The 19,509-nt window shown below is 42.2% G+C and overlaps 1 protein-coding gene across 1 annotated transcript in view; it reads left to right on the top strand.

Moving 5' to 3' along the window:
- Positions 1–19,174, top strand: part of LOC121865483 (phosrestin-2-like) — a 38,428-nt gene extending 19,254 nt beyond the window's left edge. Inside the window, exons 2-10 of the mRNA XM_042364976.1 lie at positions 302–436; positions 3,095–3,282; positions 4,363–4,453; positions 4,574–4,685; positions 4,908–5,019; positions 7,152–7,309; positions 15,186–15,329; positions 16,141–16,285; positions 17,104–19,174. Of these exons, the coding sequence (XP_042220910.1) occupies positions 328–436; positions 3,095–3,282; positions 4,363–4,453; positions 4,574–4,685; positions 4,908–5,019; positions 7,152–7,309; positions 15,186–15,329; positions 16,141–16,285; positions 17,104–17,325 (1,281 nt within the window). The 5' untranslated portion in view covers positions 302–327 and the 3' untranslated portion in view covers positions 17,326–19,174. The remainder of the gene's footprint in view (positions 1–301; positions 437–3,094; positions 3,283–4,362; positions 4,454–4,573; positions 4,686–4,907; positions 5,020–7,151; positions 7,310–15,185; positions 15,330–16,140; positions 16,286–17,103) is intronic.
- The last annotated feature ends 335 nt before the right edge of the window (positions 19,175–19,509 follow it).

The raw sequence follows: 19,509 nt of genomic DNA, 5'->3' as shown, positions 1-19,509 counted from the left end.
CCCCCACCTCCCCCACACACCCCACCTCCCCCACACACCCCCCACCCCACACCCCCACCTCCCACACACCCCTCACCTCCCCCACCCCTCCCCCACCTCCCCACACCCCCACCTCCCCCCACCCCTCACCTCCCCCCACCCTCACCTCCCCCCACCCCTCACCTCCCCACACCCCTCACCTCCCCCACACCCCTCACACTCCCCACACCCCCACCTCCCCACACCTCTCACCTCCCCCACACCCCTCACCTCCCCACACCCCTCACCTCCTCACTCCAGCTGATCTGGTTTTCTCCCACAGGTAGCAGTCCCCCAGCAGTCTGGTCAATGGTGTTTTCTTTCCATGTGTTCCGTAAGAGCGCCCCGAATGGCAAGGTGTCGGTGTACGTGGGCAGGCGGGACTACACCGACCACCTCACCCACGTAGACCCTATAGGTAATGCCTCTCACCTCTCACTTCTCACCTCTCTCACCTCTCACTTCACCTCTCACCTCTCACTCCTCACTTCTCACTTCTCACTTCTCACTTCTCCTTCTAACCTCTCACCTCTCACTTCTCACTTCTTCCTCCTCACTTCTCACTTCTCACTTCTTATCTCTCACTTCTCACTTCTCACTTCTCAACTCTCTAACCTCTCACCTCTCACTTCTCCTCTCACTCCTCACTTCTCACCTCCTTCTCACTTCTCACCTCTCCCTTCTCTCCACTTCTCACTTCCTCTCACTTCTCACTTCCTTCCTCTCACTTCTCACTTCTCACCTCTCTCTCACTTCTCAATTCTCACCTCTCACTTCTCACTTCTCACCTCTACTTCTCTCTCCCTCTCACTTCTCACTTCTTCCTCTACTTCTCAATTCTCACCTCTCTCCTTCTCACCTCTACTTCTCACCTCTACTCTCACTTCTCAATTCTCACCTCTCACTTCTCACTTCTTACCTCTCACTTCTCACTTCTCTCACTTTCAATTCTCACCTCTCTTCTAACCTCTCACCTCTCACTTCTCCTCTCTCTCTTCTCAATTCTCACCTCTCACCTCTCACTTCTCCTTCTTACCTCTCACTTCTCACTTTTTCACCTAACCTCTCCTCACTTCTCACCTCTCACCTCTCCTTCTCACCTCTCCTTCTTACCTCTCACTTCTCACTTCTAACCTCTCACCTCTCACTTCTCCTTTTTTACCTCTCACTTCTCACTTTTCACTTCAACCTCTCACCTCTCACTTCTCACCTCTCACTTCTCCTTCTCACCTCTCACCTCTCACTTCTCACCTCTCCTTCTCATTTCACCTCCACCTCTCACTTCTCCATTCCTCTCACTTCACCTCTCCCTCTCCTTCTCACTTCCCCTCTCACTTCTCACTTCACATCTCTCACCTCTCATTCTCCAATTCTCACCTCTCACTTCTCACTTACACCTCTCACCTCTCCCTCACCTCTACTTCTCCTTCTCCCTCTCACTTCTCACCTCTCACTTCTCCTTCTCCCCTCTCCCCTCTCACCTCCACCTCTCCTCTCACTTCTCACTTCTCCCTTCCCACCTCTCACTTCTCACTTCCACCTCTCCCCTCTCACCTCTCCCACCTCCCACCTCTCACCTCTACCTCTCACTTCTCCTTCACCTCTCACCTCTCACTTCTCACTTCTTACCTCTCACCTCTCACTTCTCACTTCCACACCTCTCACTTCTCACCTCTCACCTCTCCCCTCCACACCTCTCACCTCTCCTCTCCTTCTCACTTCTCACCTCTCACCTCTCACCTCTCACTTCTCCTTCTTACCTCTCACCTCTCACTTCTCAACTCTCACTTCTCACCTCTCACCTCTCACCTCTCACTTCTCACCTCTCACCTCTCACCTCTCACCTCTCACCTTTGCTATTTATACCACGAGTGACAATCCTCACATCTCGTATAAATGCAGATTAAGAATAAGTGGATTACATGAAGATCAGTTCTCCCCTGTTTATTTCACCTTAAGATTAACCACCCTTAACCTTAACCTAACCTAACCTAACAAAACCTAACAAAATCTGCCCTAACCTAACGCAACGTAACCTAATCTGACCTAACAAAATCTACCCTAACCTAACGCAACGTAACCTAATCTGACCTAACACCGCTCCGGTAGCGTTAAGGTAATTCAATCATCAGGTGAAATAAGTGTGGAGGGGTTAACCTTCATGTGATACAAATGTTTAATATCAATTTCTAAACGCTTTTGTAGTTATATAGTCTCTGAAAGGTCACCGTAGTTTAATAGTAGAAATTAATTATCTCGATCTTAGTTACTCTTTCAACATGTTTATTTAATCTCTTTGAATTAATGTATTTTTACCTGTTTGGTTTTAATTTACCATTTAGTTTAGTTTATTTTTTCATCATTTATCAACTTACGAGTCGTTCAGGCAGTTGTCTATTGTTATGAATTTTATTGTCCGGTGTTATTGTTGGAGGAAAACTGCGATGTTTGCTAGGTCACACTGGATAACACTTCTCAAGTGTGTACGGGCCAACGCTCGAACACGTGACACATTATGAGCGATACATGTGTTGCTGCTGTACACTTCACAAGTCAGAAACCCCTTGATACCCAGACTCCCCATAGCCAATTGGAGCCTTATACCTCAATATTTAATGAACAGTGTTGGTAAATCCCTCATCTAACTCTCTTGTAGTATTAAGTGGGTGTTCTGTGGGCGACGTCTACATTGAAGTACCATTTATTGGTTGTCTGGGAGGTCCAATGAGGGCTTCAGCCAACCTGGGGTACTGTATGGGTGTGGGCGTGGTTACTGTGGGTGTCATCCAAACTGGGGTTGTGTTTTGGGTGTTACCGAGGTTATCATTCAAAGTGCGATCCCTCTGGGTGGTGTCCAGTGAGTGTAATTTCACAGACATCTCTCATTAATTAAGAATATTGCATAAATACTACAAGAGAGAATCAAGGTGTGAATGGCACTGTAAAAGAGTGTGAGGTGGCACCATAACAGTGTGGGTGGCTCTATAACAGAGTGGGTGGCACTGTAACAGAGTGTGGGTGACACTGCAACAGTATGTCAGTGGCACCGCGTTGATGAGGTGTCACTGTGCCACAGACGGTATGGTGTGGTTGGAGAAGGACTACGTGAAGGATCGTCGGGTGTTCGCACAGGTGGTGATGACCTACAGGTACGGGCGGGAGGAGGACGAGGTGATGGGCCTCACCTTCGCCAGGGAGGTGGTGGTGGCATCCGCCCAAGTCTACCCTCCAGCTCCTCTCCCTGCTGGACCTACCAGCCTGCAGGTGGGTACTAATACTCACACACTCACACACACACCCGAGATCCCTCGTCTGAGAATTGCTGTTCGACACCACAACTGCATCCAGCCCATACGAACACGAACTGATCGCTATAAGAACAGCCCAGTCCCAACCATTGTAAAAATTATCAGTAACTTGTAATCAACCAGTATATTCACTCCCAGTCAAACTTACTTTTTGCACTGTCACTATGTTGAAATGCCCTGTAGTATGACCTTCTCCCCTCCTAGTCATTATATATCAGATTTGTATCACTTATGTTACTTGTATATTATTTGTAAACCAAGAGACCCATTCCTCAATTGTGTAACTGTATATTTTCATCCTTCCGGCTGCCATGCTCTTTCAATAAACCTTTAATTATTATTATTATTATTATTATTATTATTATTATTATTATTATTATTATTATTATTATTATTATTATTATTATTATTATTACACACACCCCTCGACTACGTGTAAAAAAATAAATATTTCTCTTCTCAACAGTTCACCTTTAATCGTAAAATCCTTGTATAGTACATAAATAGAAAAGAAAACATTCTTTAGACACCCCCCCCCCTATTGCCTCAGATTATTTGAGCCATAAAATAAGTGAACACCTGTGAATAGTGAATAAGTATTGTCATGTCAGTGTCCTGCTGTGTGTCATGCTTACCGTTGCTTTCTGTGTTTTTAAGACTTCTCAGCTTGACCTATCCATTACAGTCAGATAATAAGGTAACCAGGCTTTTAACGTTAAAATATTGTTATCATACGATTCTTTTCCTCCGGATCTGTCCATTTTGCTCCGATTAGACCCATTTCAGTGCGATTCGATCTGGTTCAGTCAAATTCGCTAAGTTGTGATCATTTTTGGTCATTCTCGGTCTGACTAAGCATTTACATGTACCCAAGTACTGTACTTCTTTTTTATTAAATTTCTCTTGAAGTGTATTGGTGCTATAGAAGCCTTTTAGAAGTCCCGAGTCAATAGTAGGTCTAAATTAGGTTTGTCTTGTGCAAACCCCGCTGCAGGTTGCGTCAGTTCGTCTCTGATCGTGTTGTCTCCACCTACAGGAGCGGCTGCAGAAGAAGCTAGGGACCAACTCATATCCCTTCCACCTGGAGCTCCCTAGAAACGCCCCGGCCTCTGTCACCATACAGCAAGGTATGTAAGTGTGTGTGCGTTAGCGTCTGTGTTTGTTATCATACGGCTGTGTGTGTGTGTGTGATTAAAGTTGGTGTGTGCGATAGGTCACTAAAGTGTTGGCATGTGTGTGTTTGACAGGGAAGGAGGAGACAGGTCGACCATGTGGGGTACACTGGGAGTTGCGGGTGTTTGTGGGCACCAGCAACGACGAGCAGCCTCACCGCCGCTCATGTGTCAGGCTCCTCGTCAGGTAGGTCCTCTCCCCCTCTCTTTTGATAAGCTGACTAATCAGTTGTATAATCTAATACTAACCATTTTGATATGGAAACATATTGGCCTCACACACTACCACTTACACTGAATTAATTATCTTACAAACATAAGCTAATCTCAGTTAAAATTGCTATTGTCAAACAAACAGAGAATTGTCAGACAAATAATGACCGATTGAGTATGATGTGTGTCTCGGCAGGAGGATGCAGTACGCCCCGGCTAAACAAGGTCGTCAACCTATGGCCTCCTGTGCCAAGGAGTTCCTGCTCTCTCCTGGCAAACTGCACCTCCAGGTCACCCTCGACAGGCAGGTCAGTATCCTATCCTAGATTGGCAGTTCAGTGTCCCAAGTCACTCTATATAAGAAGATCAGTACCAGTATCTCAGTTAATTCTTGGTAGTCACGTCAAATGTTACAAGTAGGTCAGTACCGTAGCTCACTCAAGGTGTGTATATAGTTTTGTACTAATATTTCTGAATATGTACGTTATTGTGCGTTATACGGTGTGGCCGTTCTTATACATATCTATCCGGCTTCTAAATGTGGTTTTTGGTAGGAACAGATTAGTGTGTACAGTACAAAAGCAGCCAGAGTACTTCCGTCCCAACAATTTTTTTTTTTTTAATCGGCAGAAAACGTCGGATGTAGAACAATATTATGTTTTTATAACCATCGTCACTCTAAACACAACACTCGTTTTCGTGTTTATGTAGAGAAGCAAGTATGTTGTAGACTTGCTAGGTATAGGTAAAGTTGGTAGTAAGGAAGAGCTGGCAAGATCATGCGTGATCTACCACCGTGAAGACTGAAGGTGACGTTATCGCCATACTAAAGTACCAGGAATAATTTTTGTGATAGAGGGGTTGTGAGGGTTGCTGGGGAGATGGGAGTGGGAGGAATGAGGATGAAAATGGGAAGCTATAACAATTAGACAAAAGTAAACGAAAAAATAAAATAACAAGCAGAAGATAAAGCGAGAATAGACGGGAAGAACGAGGAAGTGATAGACAGAGAAAGAGGAAGGAAAAGTAGGAGAGAAGGAAAACAATAAAGAGTGTAGAATAAAGCAGGATAGATGCATGAGAGAGGAAGGGTATGAGGGAGACGCAGCAGTGACGGGAGGAGTGAGACAGAAGCCTTACAGGGAACCTCGACTTAACATACAATCTTGTTGACATACTTTTAATTCATATTCATATCGTCCGTATGAGAATCATAACGACATGCGTGTTCTATAAAGGAGTTTCCGAGTTACGTCATCCAAGTCCTTTATATCTTCATGGTCTTTTCCTTTTAATGAAATTAGTATGCCTGATGTAGCTAAACCTCTTCGTGACTTCTGACCGTCCAGCTGACTTTGCTTACTATAAATAACTTAGTAACCTTGATGATGCTACGAGACGGTGGGTGACCCTAGGCTGGCTGCGTAAAAAAAAATAATAAATAATTACTCTCGAATCCAGTCCTCACTGTTTCTAACTCAATTAGAAAAAGGTTCATTTGTAAGTTCTTTCACCAAGGTATTGATTATATTTTCCTTGACCCAGGTGCCTTTACTATGTTGAGGATCTGGAGAGCCACGACGAACTGTACAGTGAGCTGGCAGCGCTATGGAAATATATCAGTCAGTTACAAGAAGGAAGATAAGCACGAAATCCTATTATAAGAAGAAGCAGTTGTGTTGAATGATTCGATTTTGTTCCTCAAATTGTTCAAAACCTTCAACATTCTGAAATAAATATATAATAAATCTTCCTCGAGTTGTGTTGTAAAACATTCTATCTATTTAAGTTTTTTAGATCATTATTATTTTTTTCAAATATCAAAATAATTTTCCTGTATAAATGGTTACAGTACCATGATTTCTGGTTTATGTCTTACTTTTTCGAGATATACCCGTAACTTTTTTATTATCACTTCCAAAATTTGGATTGTAAAAATGGCCCATTTTACAATGAAAAACTTTCTTGTCCGTGTCCTCTTGCGGCAAACAGTGAACACTACATTCTTCAATATCACAGTAACAGGAGAAAGTGGTTAGTTCAGTCCTGTGGCTTGATGCCTGAAGCTACTGTGACATTGATCCAATGACCAAGTGAATGTATATATTAAATCCACACGGGACCTCTTACACTGAATATAATGATTGGCAGGTGGGACCATAGTCCCCTTTATAAGAACATGTCGTTTCCTGGTTGAAAGTGTATATTAGGAAGTGGACCATGAAATTTTTATGCGGTTATCTTTGACACCCTCGCCATGACTGCTTCAGATGGTATCGTTGTTTACATTTGTGGTGGATGTGAAACATATCCACCAAAAATATAACCACCACTGCTTCTCATCCACCACCATCATGTAAGCAACAACTTTTCTCGACCTTGAGCTTCATAATCACCAGAACAGCCATGACTCAGCACCCTCACACTTGTTCTACTTTAGATCTACTACCACGAGGAGGCGATCGGGATGACTGTGAACGTGACGAACAACTCCAACAAACAGGTGAAGAAGGTGAAGGTGAGCGTGGTGCAGCTGTGTGACGTGTCGCTGGGACCCACCGGCCAGATCAGAAACACCATCTGCAGCATCGAGTCACAGTTAGTTCCAGTGCTTTTTGTTTTGATTAATCAATATTCAATTACAATTTGATCCGTTTGCTGTTTTTTTTTTTTAATTACAGAGGTCATACAGTTAACGAACTTTTAAATCTTGTTTTGAGGGTTAGGACAGATTAGGGAAAACATATACTGTAATTTGATATCCAGCACAAAAAACAACACGATGTAAACATCTTGTGGTACAGATGCACTGTTACAAACTACAACGATGTGGGTCAGTGACCTGTGCCCGGGTGGCTAATCCCCGTAAAAAAAGTACTGGTGTTCACACCCTCCAGTGTTATCCTTAATACATTTGCAAGGAGCGTGAGTAAACAGCGGCTGCCTGTGGTAATCGTAGTTATATCGAAAAGTGCACAGAAACCTTTGATTAACATTCCTCGTAACTGAAGACGTAGAAGAATTTATTAGTAGACTTTATCCACTTACCCCGTCACTACGAGGACATCACTTTTAAATTTTATTTGGCTAACGCCAGACGATTTTATTCAGCTCAGAGACGACACCGTACACAAGAGGTTATTTGGTTACCAAATTTGGGCATAAAATTATCGAATAAAAATAACAAAAAGTTCGCTGACTACCTCCCTTACCTAGTTATGTTCACTGTCAACCAGTCAGGAGACATAACTAAGGGACAGAATTCTGTTAAAAGATTCTGTATACGACAGTTTTATATTCTACTTGGTGGTGTTAAGTGATCAAACGAGCATCAAGTTAAGGATCATTAACAATGAAAGTTTTATAAGTCACTCAGGTTTATTTCCATATCCTCAATTATATTAATTATTCGTCGTAATTACCTTCGTGAATCTGGACCCCTGACCAGTTTGTCTCTCCAAGGCGCCATCGTCACACAGGATGCTCGCAACAAGCCGTGACTTTTTTCCTCGAGTTCCTTGACCATAACAGTTGCTATTGTGAGAACGTGGAGATGAGTGAACCTGCTATCCGGTCCAGTGTGAGAACTCTTACTGGTTCACGAACATCTAGAAGAAAAAACTGAAGCAAAACCAATACAGTGGATGCCATGAGTTAACTGATAAATATCTCGGCAAATTCGACCTTGACTGTTGAGTGACTGATTCATCGTTAATTTGTGACCTTCAAGAAAAACAACAAATAAAATTGGCAAGACACTGACTGACCTTGGTGACGGGAAGGTGGGGCGTGACTCATCATCCCCGGCGTGAGACACGACTGGTGAGTGGTGACACAGAGTTGAATAGATTTGCACAACACCGACACAGTGACTCCCGACGCCAGGTGACTCGAGAGGTGTGTTGCTGAGGCTGAAGAGCAGAGCATCTACTGTACCGTCATGATCTGTTAAACAGCTTAGAATTTATTAGTAGTAGTATCGTTTTTAGTATTATTACTATTATTATCATTATTAGTATTTTTTTGTTGTAGTAGTAGTAGTAGTAGTTCAGTGTTAATAATATAAATATAGTTTCATTTCACACATTTAGCAATTGATATCATTCGTTTATTAGTCTCTGATAAAATACAGTACAGGTATTTACAGTGTGTCAACGAACAATTGTAGCAACGATCTCGAACAAAACTACAAAGCGCCTTTGAAAGGGCTAACGAGGTGAAGCTGTAGTGTAGGTAATATTGTAGGGGTTTCCAAGAAAATTGAAAATACAATGACCAACAACCGGATGGAAGGATTAAATCAGGAAATCTTGAGATGCTAAGATAGGAGTCAAGAGGGCAGGTAGGAGGCAGTAACAGCGTTGAGGTTATACACACGTACACATAAAGGAAGAGCGGTCAAGGATTGATAACTGGCTGCAGCATGAGGTGGAGTGAAATTGCCAGGGACATTCAGCAAACATGAACATATACCTGGGGAAAAAGTCATACGCCTAGAAGCGCCACGCGAGCGAGGACCACATCTAAGAAGGTGATGGCGGATGAAAACAAATCACTCAGCAAAAAAGGTTCTTTTGTAACTCTATCATGAAAAAGCGGGTGTAGAGCTGATGACGCAGCCCAAAATAGGCATATCATTGAACAAGAATAAGAGTAGAGAGAGTGAAGAAGGAATGTCAGCATCCTGGTAAATGAGCTGTCACATTCCTCCTCATTAAATGTCATGACACTTTTGTTACCTGCAGGTGAGGCAGAGGCAGGGGGGAGAGGCACAGAGAAATGTTGTACTATATGAAACTCTTAAAGGAGAGAGAGAGAGAGAGAGAGAGAGTGGGTGAAACACAAGAGACGACGCGCCATACTGAGACACTTCAGAACTGAGAGATGTGGGGGAGGCCCTACAAACACCTAACACTCAGGCATTGGGGAAGTTGTAGGTGTAGGTAAAAGTGTAGGAGGGAATGAAGATTTAGTTAGGTGTAGGTGAGGATGCATATCTATATCATGCCACTGGTGAGTTATTTATATGATGGAATGGTTAACCAACCTCTGAAGGTCTCCCATCTTGTGGGACTTCCTGACTAAGGGGCGTAGGGGGGGGGGGGTTATTCCTGTATGGGTACTCTTGTGAGGGAACTCCACGTATAGAGAACACAAGACCAGGACACCTCTAAGTGAGCATAAAGTCTTTCCTTGATTACAAACATTTATTACATAAAACATATGCTAGGTACAAACATACAGTTTTTGCAGCTTAAAATATGCATGAAAAAAATCTATGAATTCGTCTACACAATGCTACAACATTCATGCTTCTATCTAGAATGGTCTTCTAGATATGATTTTTCATAATCAGGGAAAGACTTTATGCTCACCCTGTACTGTATGTGTGTGTGTGTGTGTGTGTGTGTGTGTGTGTGTGTGTGTGTGTGTGTGTGTGTGTGTGTGTGTGATGAAGTAGCTACTGCCTTCCAGCAGATGAAACATAACAAAGCCTCAGGGCCTGATGGAATCCCAGCCGAGGTGTATAAAGCAGGAGGACTTCTGCTTACCAGCCGTCTCCACTCTCTCCTGGAGAATATATGGGAAAAGGGTAAATTACCCCCAAGCTCTTAAAGACGCCTCCATCGTCAATGTTTATAAGAACAAGGGAGACCTGTCAGACTGTGGCAACTACCGCGGGATCTTACTGATGTCCACAGCTGGCAAGATTATCGCCCGAGTTCTCCTAAACAGACTTCTTCCTCCCAGAATCTAAATGTGGCTTTAGAGCATCACGTGGCACCACTGAGATGATCTTTGCTAACCGCTGCTGTATGGCAGCGAGACATGGGGTCACATACAAGAGGCACCTCAAGGCACTTGAAAACTTTCACCAACGTAGTCTATGTTCCATTCTCCGGGTTCGTTGGGATGATAAAAGAACAATTGCCAGTATTCTCGCTCACACCAACTGTAGGAGCATCGAGGCTACGATTGTCCATGAAGAACTACGTTGGACTGGCCATGTTTCCCACATGGACGACAGTAAAGTACCAAAGCAGCTACTTTACAGTCACCTAACGAATGGTAAACGTAACGCTGGCGGGCAACTGAAAAGGTAAAAGGACAGTCTTAAGACAAACCTAAAAAAGTGCCAAATCGACCCCCTCGTTTGGGAGATGATTACTCCACACCGTAACGCTTGGAAGAGCACCACACGAGGTGTCAATACTTTCGAATTAGCTCGACTGCATACCGAAGCAGACAAGCGCCAGCCCCGGAAAGACGCTGCCGCCCTTGATGCAGCCGTCCACCCGTGCAGCATCTGTGGACGGCCCTGCCGGTCCCGTATCAGCCTCTTTAGTCACCTCAGAGCTCATCAACGAAGGTGACATCATTAAAACTCATATCATCGTATCATAGCTGGATGATTGTCATACTCGATTCCGAGTGACAGCAAAGTAGTAGTGTAATAATAATAATTAACGGTTTATGTAAACATTCATCAGTACTAGAATTTCTTCACTCATTGTAGCTGTTTTACTTTTTAACTTTCTCTGACTTTCCACGATAATTGACTGAACAAGGCTAAAGATACCTACAAAATGTGATAAAGGCCAGGGGCCCTCGACGCCACTCAGCTCCTTTGAGGAGAAGAAGGCAATTGTGGAGGAGCGCCACTGTTACTGCTGACGCGGGACTATGGTGCGGTAAAGGGACGCTGGCAAAGTATTAATATTCCTCCACATACAAAATTTTCAACTACTTTTATATGACCTGCGTTTTGTCACAGTATCCTGCTCCCCTTGAAAAGGATTTGAATTGTCGTTTTCCTTCAAGTCCTGCATCCCGAAAAGGAACACAGGCGAAGGTGTCATCTGTGCGACCATCCATGTGTCAGTCCTTGAACGAATTTTCCTCTGTGGTTTGTCTAGACACTCTATCTTTACTCTAAATTTTCCGGACATGACGCACACCCTTTGAAATTAAAAAAAAAATCAAAATTTCCTACAGAGAAAAAACTGGACAATTATACACTCATGACGCCCTTTTCAACGATTTCCGTTATTATTTGGCGGGATGTGCGCTGCTGTTAGTTGCTAGAAATTACCATACGAAATAGAGAAGATGCACGCTTCTACCGTTACAGACGAATCCAAGGTTGATCCTCTCACTGCTGACCTTCAACAACCGACAACATATTAATCGGACACTTTTCGTTCATTGATCCACTCAACAACACCGTTAAGCGGATTCTTGTTGCTAATTACTTCAGGTTCAATCTGAGGACCAGGCTGTCAACAGCCCCTGGTAACGTGTTCATTTGCATACAGTCTTCAACCCTCAATTGAATTAAATTTACATTCATCTAGCCCAAACATTCATCACTCATAAAGTAAGATGAAATGCACACACAGATGCTGTTCCACACAAACACACACTATATATATATATATATATATGCCAAACCACATGCAGATGTAAACATGTGTAGATACGAACAAGTAGACACTCCCATAAGTATGTACACATGTGTAGATAAAATTGACAAACTCATATATACACACACGGGTGTCTACACATGTGTACGCATCGGGTGGGAAGGGTGAATGGGGTTTGTGGATAGCTACGGGGTAGGAAGCCAAAAAAAAGTTTCAAAGGTATTTCAAGATGACTGCAAAGTTACCACTGTAAACTCTCTCTCTCTCTCTCTCTCTCTCTCTCTCTCTCTCTCTCTCTCTCTCTCTCTCTCTCTCTCCTGCAACCCATGTCTAAATCTCATGCCTCCACTGTACCCCATAAAACTCCCTTCAGACCTCTTATCTCGCCAATCTAATCCCTAAAATACCATTTTTGTTTCTCTGAACCCTTGATCGAGTTTTTTTGCTGAGCCCCACCTCAGATTATTTTTAAACTTTCTTTATAATATCTAACAAGGTTCATTTTCTATGCTAAACCTCCGCTATTCTCCCTAATAGAACCCATTTCTTCACTAAACCTCCGCTATACTCCCTAATAGAACCCATTTCTTCACTAAACCTCCGCTATACTCCCTAATAGAACCCATTTCTTCACTAAACCTCCGCTATACTCCCTAATAGAACCCATTTCTTCACTAAACCTCCGCTATACTCCCTAATAGAACCCATTTATTTACTAAACCTCCGCTATACTCCCTAATAGAACCCATTTCTTCACTAAACCTCCGCTACTAATAGAACCCATCTTCACTCCGCTATACTCCTAATAGAACCCATTTATTTACTAAACCTCCGCTATACTCCCTAATAGAACCCATTTCTTCACTAAGCCTCCGCTATACTCCCTAATAGAACCCATTTATTTACTAAACCTCCGCTATACTCCCTAATAGAACCCATTTATTTACTAAACCTCCGCTATACTCCCTAATAGAACCCATTTCTTCACTAAACCTCCGCTACTAATAGAACCCATTTATTTACTAAACCTCCGCTATACTCCCTAATAGAACCCATTTTCTAAACTTACTAAACCTCTCGCTATACTCCCTAATAGAACCCATTTCTTCACTAAACCTCCGCTATACTCCCTAATAGAACCCATTTCTTCACTAAACCTCCGCTATACTCCCTAATAGAACCCATTTATTTACTAAACCTCCGCTATACTCCCTAATAGAACCCATTTCTTCACTAAACCTCCGCTATACTCCCTAATAGAACCCATTTCTTCACTAAACCTCCGCTATACTCCCTAATAGAACCCATTTATTTACTAAACCTCCGCTATACTCCCTAATAGAACCCATTTCTTCACTAAACCTCCGCTATACTCCCTAATAGAACCCATTTCTTCACTAAACCTCCGCTATACTCCCTAATAGAACCCATTTATTTACTAAACCTCCGCTATACTCCCTAATAGAACCCATTTCTTCACTAAACCTCCGCTATACTCCCTAATAGAACCCACTTCCCTAATAGAACCTTCATAAACCTCCGCTATACTCCCCATTTCTTCACTAAACTCCGCTATACTCCCTAATAGAACCCATTTCTTTACTAAACCTCCGCTATACTCCCTAATAGAACCCATTTCTTCACTAAACCTCCGCTATACTCCCTAATAGAACCCATTTCTTCACTAAACCTCCGCTATACTCCCTAATAGAACCCATTTCTTTACTAAACCTCCGCTATACTCCCTAATAGAACCCATTTCTTCACTAAACCTCCGCTATACTCCCTAATAGAACCCATTTCTTCACTAAACCTCCGCTATACTCCCTAATAGAACCCATTTCTTCACTAAACCTCCGCTATACTCCCTAATAGAACCCATTTCTTCACTAAACCTCCGCTATACTCCCTAATAGAACCCATTTCTTTAATAGAACCTATTCCGCTATACTCCCTAATAGAACCCATTTCTTCACTAAACCTCCGCTATACTCCCTAATAGAACCCATTTCTTTACTAAACCTCCGCTATACTCCCTAATAGAACCCATTTCTTCACTAAACCTCCGCTATACTCCCTAATAGAACCCATTTCTTTACTAAACCTCCGCTATACTCTCTAATAGGCTTTCACTTTTTTACTTTTTTCCTCTTCACCACTGATCGGCTCGTTAGCCACTAGGGCGGTCGGTCACGTCTCTGTTACTTTTCTCTTTCTTTTATCCTCTTCACCAAATGATCGGCTTGTTAGCCACTTGGGCGATCGGTTACGTCTCTGTTACGCACTGTTGGCAAGTACTGGGCATGCACCGGCTCCTAAATGTACCTGAACCTGCTCCAGTGTTGGTCAAGTCTTGTCTTGAAAGAGCTCACACTCGGTGCCGTCACAACACTTTTTGGTAGATTGTTCCAAGAGTTCACAACTCTCGCCCCGAAAAAGTTTGTTCTCACTGTTTTCTGGACTTGCGGCTTCTTCAATCGTGAGCTGTGACTCCTTGTGGGGCGAGTGTCCGCCAGCTCCAAGTAAGGACACTCGACTGAGTAGTGCCCCTTGAGATGCTTATACACCTCAATTAGGTCACCTTTGCCCGTCTGTAATATAAGCTCGGCACGTTCAGGCGCTCCAATCTCTCAGGGTAGTTGAGGTGCCGAAGTGCAGGCACCAGTCTGGTGGCCCTCCTTTGAACATTTTCAACCAGCTGACAGTCCCTAGCATATCTCGGGGACCAGATGGGGTGACAGTACCCCAGATGGGGAAGCACTTCACTCTTGAAGATCTTTACGAGGGACTGACCGTCTAGATATCTGAACGACCTTCTTATAAGAACCCAGTTATTCACTAAACCTCCGCTATACTCTCTAATAGAACCCATTTCTTCACTAAGCCTCCGCTATTCTCTCTAATAGAACCCATTTCTTCACTAAACCTCCGCTACACTCCCTAATAGAACCCATTTTTTCGCTTATTCTCCGCTATACCTGTAAATCCCCGTTCCACTCCCCTACAACTCGTCAGTAACCCGTGTGTGTCTCCTACTTGTCCTTGCCTAGAGTTGGGTGTCCAGTGGTGCCGGGGTCCTCACTCACCAGGACCTTCCGGCTCTCCCCTACCCTGAAGGACCACCGCCAGCGTCGAGGCATCGCCATGGAGGGGAGACTTAAGGTGGAGGACACCAACCTTGCTTCCTCCACTCTGTAAGTCACCGTATAAGTTGTCTGTGAGTCAGTGATAACTTATTTAAGTCATCAGCGTCGTATATGATTAATTGGGAGCTCTGAAGATGTCTTGAATAAAGACGAAAGCTAAGGTGCTCCGTTGTTTCCATTTTCCCTTGTGATTTTATCAAGATATATATATATATATATATATATATATATATATATATATATATATATATATATATATATATCTGTGAGTTAGTGAGAACCTATTTAAGGAATCTTTGTCTTGTATGAGTCAATAAGAGCTAATCAATCTCATTTAAGATTTATGTGGATCAGTGAGAATTTATCCTCAAGTCTTTAAGGTATTGTATGATTTATTGGGATAATTTCTGGATCACCATGACCTTATCTGGGACTTACACTGAGGCAATAGCTAAGCTACTAAGACGTTCCTGATACCAGCAAACATTTTTTGCTCCACCTAAACCACAGTGTAGTCACTTTGAGTCTTTTTCACTGTCAGAGTTTTAGTCATTATAAACATCAACAACAGAGTTTACTTTGGCATGATGTGCCGGCAGACCTGAACTCCATGAATCACTGCAGGTGTGGTCTCCACGATCATAGTTGGTGCAGCTGATGATATTGTTTATAAGCTTCCACCTTGACAATTTTCAGTTCCACTTGCTCCTTATATGACTTATAACACTCGGATTGATAAATATTCTTTATTGCAGCACAGAGTCAAACCACTGTAGAACCTGAAAGAATGGCTGCTATTTAGCTCAACAAACAGGTAATGTTATCAGGTGGAGGTAGTAACAGGTGTTGCGTATGACAGGTTCACCAACCCAAGCCACCGTGACCAGTTCGGGGTGGTGGTGTCGTACGTGGTGCGCGTCAAGCTCACTATGGGCACCCTGGCCGGGGAGCTCATCGCCGAGGCACCCTTCACACTCATGAATCCGCCCCCTGATGACTACCTGGTAAGTGGCGGGGCTATTTGTATATTGCTGTTGCGACTTCAATTGTTTTATTATTACTGATAACAGTTATGAACTGTTGAACAAGATATCCCAAAATGTAGTTTGTATAGCTATCCTAAATTGCTAGTTATATGAAAGAAATATTATTTCTCTCTCCACGGTTCACAAGATTTACTTCACCAATTTCCACCCACTTCTATAGACGATAACACCAGCACTGTATCGCGCCTCAGGTAACTCACCAGTTAGAGAGGATGTGTCCCTAGTTTGTAAAGGTACCCTTGATATGGCACAGCTCATTGGCTAAGATCCTTTTTACCGACCACAATTAAACTGTGTAATTATCTTTCTGTTGTTGTATTTAATGAGTGTGAATAAATTAAGTACTTTTTTTTATTTTCTTCTTAAATGTGTATTGTCCGGGATAAACCCTGTTCCTGTTCCAGGTTGATGACATTTGTATGTTAAGCTTACATTAACGGTACACTTAATAATAATAATAATAATAATAATAATAATAATAATAATAATAATAATAATAATAATAATAATAATAATAATAATAATAATAATAAAAATATAATAACAATAATATTTAAAAAAATAACACTAATAGTTGGAGAGGGTATAGTTACAGACGTTTGTTCCTGACTGCAGGTTTGGTTTCAGGTGTGTTCCTCACTATTCTACTCGGGCCGTTATTTTACATTTACGAATATTGTGTTACTGTTAATTTTGTTAACTGTTGTGTGATTGTCTATTAAGCTTATGCCTGGTGAACAGCGCCGCCTTATAAAGTGTTATATGTGTTTGTGCAGGCCTTAGTGAAGGACGGGAGGCAGGAGAGCTTAGACGAGACGACGCGGCTGGTGATCGAGGAGTGCCGTAGGATGTCCATGTCCGACCTGCTGATGGGCACCCAAAAGTCACAAGAGTCCGTGGACAAGACCCAGGCGGAGACTCAGGCGAAGGAGGACGAGGTGTTCGCCAAGGAGGCTTCTTACCCGCCACTTCGTGATGAAGAAGCCAAAAAGAAATAGAACATCCACGATGATGGTTCTTGTTTTGATGGTGGGGTTACTTAAGGTGGCGGCACACTGGGCACTTTCCTGTAAACATGTTTGGCAAACATGGTCCGGCCAGCAAAACAAAGAGACGTTTGCGTCACACCAGGATGTTTTGTTGGCGCGTCTGCCCAGCGCAACGAAAACAACAACAAAGCGTCTAGACGAGGTTCGCCATGGATCCCGTTACTACAGTTGAGGCCTTGCAGGATTGTGCTATAGTTCTTCAATTGCTGAAACAAATTAGGCATCTGCAAAGGCTAAAGAAAAGACAATAGGTGCGTCGTGAAGTTTCTTTAAAAGTGGCGGCGGCTGGCTGGTCAAAGAAGACCCTGAATAATGATTTAATAATACTATAAAAGTTTTAAAGTGACGAATAAATAGAATTATGTCACCATTTGTGTGTCATATTTTAAATCATTATTGTTTCATGATTTATTTCAAAATTTTCTTAAAATTATATAAAGCAAAGATCCACACCAAACCGTTGTCCATTTCTCGCAACAGCAGAAATCCTGCTGCTTGTTGGGCCGTAAGGCCAACGCCTAGCAATACGGGCAACCTATTTGGAGAAAAATATCCAGTGTGCCGCCACCTATGAGGTACAAGTGGTGAGTTAACAGTGCTCGAGAAGAACTTTATAAGTACCTGTTTAATTAAGACCACCTACTATAAGATAGTGGACTTTGTAAAAAAATCAGATTTCTCACAGAGACAACGCAGTTTACAGTAAATTTAATTATAAATTCCACCACGGTGGTCGAGTCCTGGTCACGCCCAGGATCATGAAGAATCTGTGGCAGAACTTCAACACCCCTATTATTGTTTTATCATTTTGTTGCCCTTATTATTATAATATCTTATCTATCAGTATTTATTGGAGGCTTCTCCTTTTATACTTCAGAATGGGTGATGCAAAAGTTACAACTGTCCTCTCCTCTCACACTTTCGCCTTCACTCAATCCTTACACTCCTACTCGGCACCTACACCCTCTTGTCTCACCAACTATCTTTTTTATCATTGTAGGCCTTACATACTGTCATCTCCACAAATGCATGCATATTCACTCCTATATTTTACTTGAATATCCTTTCCTTTAATCTGAATTTTCCAGTTAATGTCTCTCACAGCATTCTCCCAACAACACATCCTTCCTTGAAATTCTGCCTCGGCTGCTAACATTCCATTGTCTTCATGTCGCAATTCCGTGTTTCATCAGCAGGCAACACACCTAATACAATAATTCACACTTTATTTTTCCCCCACTTTTCGGTATTCTACTTTAATTTCAGCTATTTATCTGCTCGTTAAATGCAGAATTGACATGCAGTTCTTTCTATTACAGGAGATACTAGTTATATATAGCCTATCTTACCTACTTACGGCAGCTTTCATTCCATAAAATACTTACTACACCCCCACGAATTTCCGTATCAACTGTGACAAACGGATACGTTATACAGTGTACTTGTTTTTGTTTTACAACATAATTTCAATAAACATTCTCATAGTTATCATGTTGAAACAGTGTTGTCTCCTTTAAGTCCTCCAGTTTTAACCATCGTCTTGTGAATCCTTAATTCTCTGTCGCCTCGCCTCTTTTACCTGTAGACTGTCTTGAGAAAATTCCCCTCTCTGTGTGGTGGTTAAGTTAAACGGCCCTTCTGTGCATTCCATTTTACGTATTACTTGAGATATGTTAAACACTTATTTACAACCTCACCCTCATCTCCACGAGCCTCGCTGCATCATCCCTTCTTGTCAATTTGTTTTATTTGTACTGGTATAAAAATACTGCCATCCAGATGTATTGTTCAGCCTCTACATTATATATATATATATATATATATATATATATATATATATATATATATATATATATATATATATATATATATATATATATATATATATATAGTCATTCAAAAAATTTAAATGTTAAGTATGGGTTTATGTCTGTACACTTTGCAAGTTACTTATAAACGTTGGAAATACATTTGACATTACCAAATTTGGGGATATTTAAGTAAACATTTATTCACAGTAAAACAAACAGTGTCTTGGTCAGCAAAATATTGTAAAGAATAAATTGACCGATTTTTACACTGAGATCCACACTTACCCCTTTGTTTTACCCAAGTGAGTTATTCTGAGTTGGT

Source organism: Homarus americanus, unplaced genomic scaffold, assembly GCF_018991925.1.
Source record: "Homarus americanus isolate GMGI-L3 unplaced genomic scaffold, GMGI_Hamer_2.0 scaffold25483, whole genome shotgun sequence".
In the NCBI taxonomy this organism is placed as follows: domain Eukaryota; kingdom Metazoa; phylum Arthropoda; class Malacostraca; order Decapoda; family Nephropidae; genus Homarus; species Homarus americanus.
The sequence above is the reverse complement of the archived record's forward strand: the minus strand, read 5'-3'. Positions and strand labels throughout refer to the sequence as shown.